The sequence below is a fragment of the Cariama cristata genome, unplaced genomic scaffold (assembly GCF_000690535.1).
Source record: "Cariama cristata isolate BGI_N322 unplaced genomic scaffold, ASM69053v1 scaffold11223, whole genome shotgun sequence".
NCBI classification, from domain to species: Eukaryota; Metazoa; Chordata; class Aves; order Cariamiformes; family Cariamidae; genus Cariama; species Cariama cristata.
The window spans coordinates 1-8,819 of NW_009606664.1; the positions used below are offsets into that span (position 1 = coordinate 1).

At 45.0% G+C, this 8,819-nt stretch overlaps 1 protein-coding gene across 1 annotated transcript in view; it reads left to right on the top strand.

The window, feature by feature from the left end:
- Window positions 1-46: 46 nt before the first annotated feature.
- The window catches only part of LOC104158729 (rab-like protein 6), a 30,650-nt gene continuing 21,877 nt past the window's right edge, over window positions 47-8,819 (top strand). The window contains exons 1-2 of the mRNA XM_009696454.1: window positions 47-284; window positions 7,130-7,264. Of these exons, the coding sequence (XP_009694756.1) occupies window positions 155-284; window positions 7,130-7,264 (265 nt within the window). The 5' untranslated portion in view covers window positions 47-154. The remainder of the gene's footprint in view (window positions 285-7,129; window positions 7,265-8,819) is intronic.

Here is an 8,819-nt window from a genome sequence, read left to right on the forward strand (position 1 = left end):
CGGACCAGCCCTGCCCCAGCCCTAATTCACCCGCGCCCCCACCTCCCCCGATCCGTGACCTCCCCCTATGCCCCCCCCGGGGCCGCCCTGTCCCTGAGCCCCGGAGCATCAGCCCTTTTCCTGGAGGCAGTGGCGCAGGTGTGGGACCAGAAAGATGTTATCAGCCCTGAAGAAGCTGGTGGGCTCGGACCAGGCTCCGGTCAGAGACAAGAATATCCCTGCGGGGCTGCAGTCCATGAACCAGGCTCTGCAGAGGAGGTTTGCCAAGGGAGTCCAGTATAACAGTGAGTCGGAGCCCAGCTTCGGGGGGTCTGGCGGGGGGCACAGCCAGCCCCGGGCGGGAGGCAAGCTGCATCGGCCAGTCCCAGCTGATGGCCCATAGCGTGCCTAGGGACCCCGGTGGGACTGTGAAATGCATGTTTTCGTTGTGCATGGTGGTGCCTTTGCAAGTGTTTTCCCAAAGACAAGTTTACAATTAAATGTTAGAGCTTGCAAAAGCGTGGGAGGAGTAAGGGAGGGGAAACTTTTCTCTTTCTGCACAGGACTTAGGAACCTGTAGTGCAGCGGTGTCCCCAGTCAGCAGATGTCCTGAATGGCTGCCTGCTTTCCGCTGACTGTGACACAGAGAGAGATCCTTGTAAATCAATTTTTGTCAGTTAAAGCATCAAGAGAGTAAGTCCCCTGAGTGTGTGGGTGACCTTCTCTGCAGCCCGGGATAATGGTATTTATAATTAAGCTCTAGTGGTTATGTGATAAGTGTCTATTGAAAAGCTCTTCCCTGCCAGGCTTTAATAAAAGGTGAGTGATGTATGTCTTTATGTGCCCTTGGTACATAATTTAATTTGGGCTATCTTTTCCGCAACTGATACATTTGCTCGTTTCTCAGGGAACGCTTTCAGAATTTTTTTCCTTTCAGTGTTGAGCCTTAGGGTTGTATTTTTCCCTTGAAGCTCAGTAAAGGTTATTTCTAACACAGTGTTTCAGGAGGGCACTGCAAGTATGTGAAATACATCCCAAAGTAACAATTTTGAGGCCAGGACGGTAGTTATGTCATCCTTGCTGAAAATAGAGATGGTACCAGAGAGACTATCAGCTCATCTGTGTGGATCCAGGCAGGCAGCGAAGTCAGATTGCGGAAGGCCAAGAGATTGGCAGTTGGGAGACTGGTTTGTAAACGTGGCACTGAGTAATTTCTGTAAAGGCACACGTGTTGGTGGAATAGAGCTTATGTTGGATCTTAATCTGGAACAGAACGTGAAGGGAGAGGTTAGCACTTTGGGGTTTGGGGTTTTTTTGCATTGTTTAGTATTATCACTGTGCTTTTGAACCGATATGTTTTGAAGCTCTCTGCTTTACTAGGGAAAGCATTTGGTGCTTTTATCCATAGCACATCTGTTAGATATGCCAGTAGTGCTGAATTTAGACTGCTGTCTTAGCAAGCAGTCGTGAACGTGAACAGAAGCACAGTGTTATTGTTAAGAGACTTGATTACCAGTGAAAGACAGGGGGTGAGGATGAAACTGTTGTGCCTTGGAATATAGCACTGCATCGTTGAACACGTACCTGGAGATCTGCTAGTTAAAGACTATTGATCTTTGCAGAGGTTTCATGCAGCCTACAGGCCAGAACTCATCCACGTGCTTCACTGGTACATGTTTGAGATCAGGTAGCTAATGCCAGCTTGTGAATTATGTAAGAGAAAGGAGCTGACTTTTCAGACAGCAAACGTTTGTGCTGCGGACAGGACGGATCAGCTGCATCCTGCTGGCACAGCAGTCGATGGGGCCGACTCTTTGTTACATGTTGACTAACTGCATTATCGATGAACCTACGTGGATGTGTACCTGCCTGCCATTAATACAGCAAGGCCAAAAATGCCAACAGCTGAGCTACCAACTGTAGCTTTGCTGCTTTTTGTCTCATTACTGAAAGCCTCGGGAAAGCTTTTTGGTTTGTGCTCTGTCTTATCAGGGTTTGTGTTCTAGTTACTGCTTTCAGATCTGGAATAAAACTGCAGTTTTCTGTCACTGCCTTAAGGGAAGCTTTCCAATCTCCATAGTAACTCTTCCCAGGATCACTGTTATATAATATTTATAGGAGATACAGGCAGGCTTACGAAATGCCTTTAAGTACCCTACATAGCCATGGCACTGGATAGACAGGAGGCGTTCCAGCACGGTGAGGTGGTCTCAGTTGAAGATAGACTGTGAAGGAATCTCATTACAAAGGCCATTGCTCAGGAAGGGCAGAGCTGTAAATCCTGTGCATTGTCAGTGCTCCTTTCTTAGCAAATACATGGCGTTCAGCAGAGGAATGCAAAATGTGTTTTGTAGCCACCATTAACACACACAGACCTTTCAAACTCCCCTGTTCTCCTGGAGTTGCCTAAACCTAACCTGAAGGGTGCTGTGATGACTGGTTTCACAAAAATATTTCCTTGCTTTCATAGACCATTACTGATTGTGAACTGAAGCCTGTTTCCTTCCCAGAAATACATTTAGTGTGGTGAGAGTGCCTTGGGGTGCTTGCTGATAAAGTGGGCAGCAAATGGCTGGGCCATGGGTGTTGTCACCTGGCTCTTGGTGCCTCGCTGCAGGGCTCAGAACAGGCCGTGCTGGGCTGCCTTCACGGCTGTCGAGTACATTTTGTAACCAGACAGCCCCCCCCCTTTGAGGTGATGCTGAAGGTTGTGTGGTGTTTTAATGACACTGAGGATTACAAACACTGGAGAGTATGCACCTTTAAGTTGAACTAAAGTTTTTGACGATCTCTCTCCCATTCAGTTAAGTTTTCAAAAGGAAGAGTGTTGCAGGGTGGGTAGGTTTAGATTTCTCATGAACTGATGAGAGCAAAGGCCAGTATTAGCCCTTGGCAGCAGTCACTTCCTCTGCATAGGACATCCTATTTCAAAACAAAAACATTTTTGTACTGCATTCCCAGCACACACAATCTTTATTTGCTCTCTTTATCATCTATAAGGAGTTCCTGTGTTTTACATACCATGGCCCAAATAACACCAGAGTTCCCTGAGCACTATGGAAGATGCAGAGATGAAAATCATATGGGTCTTTACCATATATGTAATGGCTTGGATTTTTATGGCAGATCATGGTTCCAAGTATAGGGAACCAATCTTTGTAAAAACTTGCGGTTTTTTTTTTCCTGTTCGGGGTAGCCTGAACTTGGATCAGGTCTGCTGCATCACCGTTCAGATTGCTGTGCTGGCCTGGGGAGGGTAGCACGGCCCAGAGCGAGTAGGCTCGGTGGATCTCATTCCTTTGGCAGTGGTGCTTGTTTGAACAAATTACAAGACAAATTACAGAAGGAATTAGTAGCACCAGGTTACTCAAATGTGAAAGTTTAAGTAAGGCAGTGTTGGCCAAACAAGGGTGAAATGAGCAGTTCTGACTGGGTTACACTAGCAAGAGGATTCCCTGGGAGTTATCCATTGGTGATCAGTGACAGGGGCAAAAGACATGGAAGCGCGAAAGGTTCAGATCCATCCATCCTGTTCCCCAGAACACCGTATGCCTTCTGCTCTGGGCTTTGTTCTTAACGCTACATCCAGTGCCCACACCACTTGACAAACCCCACTGCTGTGTGTGCCTGGAGCACGGGCTGCTCTCTTGGGGAGCTGCAGGCCTGCCCTGAACAGTCACCAGTGCTGAAATACCAAAGTCAGTAGCTCCAAGAATTGCCCCCAGTCCCTCCCGTTACTGTTTTTCTGCCTAAAATGTGCTTTAAAAGACAAAACATAATTAATACTGTGTATCCTTTAGGTAAGCGTTATAGTCCTTCTTTTGTGTTGTTTTAGAGTAGTAGTTCACAGACTCTGATTGTGTTTTGTTATGTATTTCCATTCAGCACTACTCCCAAAGGAAAGGTTTCCCCTAGTCTGCTGCTTCCCACCTTTTCTCGTTTTCTCCTACGGCTGACACAGGTGTTTGTGCAACATGTGGCAAACCTGCTTTGACTGTTCTCTGGCCTGTTCTCCCCAGGAACTGTGCCTGCGGGGGGGTCTGCACATCAGATGCACGGCTTCTTTAAGCTGGTTCTGCTGCCAGCATTTGGATTGCAGCCTTGTAGTCACATTCCCAAAGACTTTAATGAGGGCAAGTTTATGACCCTCTGTATGGGCATTATTAGCAGAGGAGTTTGAGCATCTTTGCTGCAGGGTGTGAAATCCTTCGTTGCTGCGGTGCCCTGGAGGAATACGAGCAGAGCTGGGAATTCCTGATTTCTAGTTCTGAGTAGGTCTGAGACCGGCTCTCTGGGCCTGTATCTTTACTGCTCTGCTTCCATTTCCCCATCTGGCGAATGGAAATCCCTCTGTTTTTCCTGATGCAGTGGCAATATGAATAAAGTGTTTTGTTTAGCTTGTTCCTCACATCTTGATCTATTCCCCATCCCTACCCTTTTTCCCACAGATAATTCTCCTGTCTGCTACAAACCTGTGGCTGTTTGCAGTAAGTACAGATTTAACTTAAAATCAAAATAAGGTAGCAGTTGTTACTGTCCCATAAGTAACAGTACTAACCTCACCCACAATTACTGGTCCTCTTTCCACATCCAGACACAGCCCAGGCCTGTGATGTACCTGCCTGACCGTGCTCTGAAGCTCACTCAGCTCTTCCTGTCTTTCAGATGCCTGTCATTGAGTAGACCTGCCCCAGCCAAAGTCCGAAATACAGATTTTGTTTAGCTAAAAATTATTTACATCACTTCCTTTCTTCCTGTTCTGTTTTAAAAGACTTTCTTTCTTCAGGAAAAAAGTCAGTGAAAACTCTTGCACTGCGTAGGAGGAAAGAGATCCTAACATGGAGAGTGCTGAAGCTGGAAAGGGCTGTTGAACCTGTTCAAATTGAGCATGTGGTGCCACAAGCACCCTACGTTGATCTAAATGTGCGTTGTGCAGGGGTGAGGATGATCTCCTTGCCACTCCAGCCATGCCTCCCGTGTGCTGCTCCTACTGCTTGTGCAGCTGGGCACTTGAGCTAGAGAAGAAAACTGAAAATGAATAGTTTCGGGGTTAGTTTTCAGCCAGTTCAGTTCCTTCATCCAACTTAATGTGTAGCTGCATAAATAACGCTGTTGGCACTACAAAAGTCCTGGGGGAGCTAAGATTGCCCCTTCTGGGGAGAGTTCTCAGTCAAGTCATCTGGGAGTGATCCTGAAAGTGCACCTTGAGAGCAGCTTAACTATTTAAGGAAGAGTCTATTTGTCCCTTAAAACTCACTGTTTCGGTAGCTCATGCTGCACTTCATGGGGAATATGAATTTTAAAATGGCTCTCTAAGGTAGGCAGTGAGAGCGTTTAGAAATGCTTGGATTTTAAAGGGGACAAATGGAATCTGATTCTGCCTATGCCGTGGACTTGCTGCATTAATTCAGAAAAATCAGAGGAATCCTGCATTGATTGTTTCACCATCTGTAAATAGGAAACAGCATCACACACAGGGCAGCAGGCAATGCCGGAAATGGTTTGTTGTCTCTGCGGAGATGCTTTGGGACCTGTAAGTGAAGTCAGCCTGTACATACTATGTTCATTTTTGCCTTTATTATCTGTTTGCTGTTTTAATAAGTAGCTTTGTAAAAGAATAAACAGCAGTACCTCTCAGTGTACAACAACAAAAGCACAGTGGAACTGCAGCACAAAATTTCATCGGACGAAACTCGTCCACTGACTTTGTATATGTTTTACCTTAAAGTTTATCGCTTAAACTTTTCTCTGAAATACCTGCAATAACTCCTGAGTTGCAACAGAAGGCAGCCTTCGGTCTCAGATTTCCTTGCCCAAATGATGATGCACAACCTAATGCTAATCACCTGAATCTGCCATGAGATGTCTCAGAGTGGCCCATTTTCTAGGGGATAATAGCTCCTATTCAAAATGCAAGCATAAAAATTCTGTTCAAATCAGCTTAAGTTTCCCAATAGCATTGTGGTTGCCACTTGAAACAAGGATGGTATTTAAAAAAGGCAAAAATATAGTGTAACAGAAAATCTAGAAAAAAACACATACTGTTTTCAGAAAGAACAAGGTATCATTAGGGTTGACTCTGGGAAATTCATGATATTAATTGCTACAGAAGTTACTTGGCTGGGTTGTGTACTGGTTTTGGATACTTGCCTTCCTTGGGAGGGTTTAAATGGGTTTCTCCTTTGCTGACTTTCCTTGCTGTGGGTACAAGCACATGTGCACAGGCACATGGTGGTAGGTCAGCTAGGTGTGAGGCCAGTTGGTGGAAATGGAGCTGTTGTGCCTTTATCCGAGACTGCAGTTTCTGAAATGCCTTTACCGAGTGCCATCACTACACCCGCACCTAAAACCAGCTGAGGGCTGGCTGCTGTGGTAGAGACTGTCCTCTGACACATGGAGGACCCACAGAGATTCAGTTTCTCTTGGGTTTATTTCACTGTTATTTAGGTGAGTTTGTGTCCGCAAAGAGGCATGCTTGTTTTGGTTCAGTTTAGCTTGTAAGATGAACTCATTTTGGTTTAATTTGAATCAAACTGTGACCATCAACAGAGGCAGTTTGGTGAATTTATCGGGGGCAGTTTAAGATAGATGCCTGTGAACGTTAACTACCTTGCCCCTTGTCCCTGCCAAGGATTGTCTCCTCACCTGAAACCATCTGGGCTGTGAGCTGGAGCCGCCAAAGAGCAATACACAGTCTTGTTCTTCTTCCCCTGGAAAAGGGGATGCTGCCCCAGTGTTTTCTCAAGGAATGGGAAGTGTTTAAGGAGAAATGGGAATGATAGAGGAGGTAATTGAAAGAGAAGCCTGGCATAAAAGGCTGGCAAAGGGATAGGGTGTGGCAGAGTGGGAGTAAAGGCGAGGTAGAGGAGGCAGGAGGATGGAAGGAGTGGAGACTTAGCTGGCTGAAGTTGTGCAGATTCTGAAGATTCAATCTTGCCGTTAGTTCTTTCTGCTGAGCTAGTGTGAGTAGCTGAATAAACACTAATTTTAATGACCGAGGCTCATGTTTTTAACAAACCCCATCATGCCTGTGTAATATGGGAGAGATAATTAGATCTGAATAATGCTTAGAAAAAGTTAACATGCTTTTCACAGCATTTTTTGATTTGTTTTTAATCAACTTTATTTGCCTGCTTGCTCTTTTCCCCAGTGAAAATTGTCATCCGAGGGGACAGGAACACTGGGAAAACCACGCTCTGGCACCGACTGCAGGGAAAGAAATTCATTGAGGAATATATTCCAACTCAGGAGATCCAAGTCACCAGCATCCACTGGAATTATAAAAGTAAGATGGGAGAGGGTGGAGGGGATGACAGTCATGAGACAGTGCCTTGGGGGTAGAAATTCCACTGCAGCCTCCTTTGCTTCTTTCTTTTGTGTCTGCTTGGGAGATAAAATGATCTCTCATCACGCTTGTTATTTTAATTTATTATTCACAGTTTCTCAGTCATGTTTTTAATAACTTTACTCAGAAACTATATGTTATAAGTGCTAAAAGACAGGTCTTTGGAAGCTACAATTCAAGGAAAGTGTTTAATAGGTGATCCAAAAGATTTGAAATATTTGTGATACACTTGACTTATTAATGAAAACAGGTTTATTATGGAAATCTGTCTCTGAGGCTAACCCTGCTTTTGGTGTTACTGTGTTGTGTAGAAGTGAAGAGTATGGTGCAAACTAGTTTTTTACTGATTAAACTATAAAAAGCATCCTGTAGCTGGTGAAGGTGGTGTTTTAAAAATGGTTGTAGTACTAATAACTCTAGGCTGACTTACTGAGGCACAGAAGTATCTTACCAGTAGCTTTTTTTAAGTCCTTGTTTGAGTCTGAGAGATGAGGTGTGAAATTATTTCTTCCCCCCCCCGCCCCCATCTGCTCTAACAGTATAAAGTGGCTATGAAAGCCCTGGATCTTGCCTGGAGAAGACACTGCAGGCATTAAAATTGCATAAGGCCACGATTCAACAGTGCATTAAGTCCAGCTTTCAGGTTCCTGATCAGAAATGCCACAGCCTTGTGGGGTGAGCTACTGATGCAATATGAACTTGCTCTGTAAGAGTGATTTTACTTTAAAGAAAAAAAGGTCACTAGTTAGTTTTTCATTATCAGACATTGTCCATCTGCACCATTCTGACCTTTTGTTGAATCAAGTAGTCTCTGTCTCCTCACAGCTGGGAAAAAAAAAACAACATGCAGTTTGGGTAAACACCAAATTGGGTGGTTCATCTAATTTACTGATCAAATGGGGTGATTGATCAAATTGATACCATGATGCCCAAGTCTGGTGATAATGATCACAGAACCACAGGGTGCATTCACCAGCAGTCAGCCTTGAGACAGTGCTCTCAATCTCTGTTGCCTTCATAGCAGATGTTGTACGTTCACAGGGAGCTGATAACAAGAGTTCTGGAGACTCTGGTGCCCTTATGAAGACAGGCTTCCACATAAGTCAACTCTCTCTTGACAAAGGCTGAAAAGGTTTATAAGGATGGATGGTTGTGATTTGCCTTGGATGTGGGAGAGAAACAGGTCATCCTTGCTCAGTGCAGCTAGCAGATTTCTCCCATTCAGGATCTGATGTTGAGCTAAGCCTGATGTCACAGGTTTTCAGATTCTTTCACAGGGACTCTCCATGTGACCATGATGCAAAGATGTGCCTGTTAGCTTCTACATTTCTTCATAAAGTATCTTTATTTTGGATACCATCTTCCTGATGTTCTGCTTATCAGCTAGCCCAAGGCGTTGACAGATCTGCGGTGTTCATGCAATCGTGTTCCCCATCTGCAGCGAAACCTCTGGCATGTTGTATTTTAGCTGTGGCATCCTTCCCCCACACTCTTT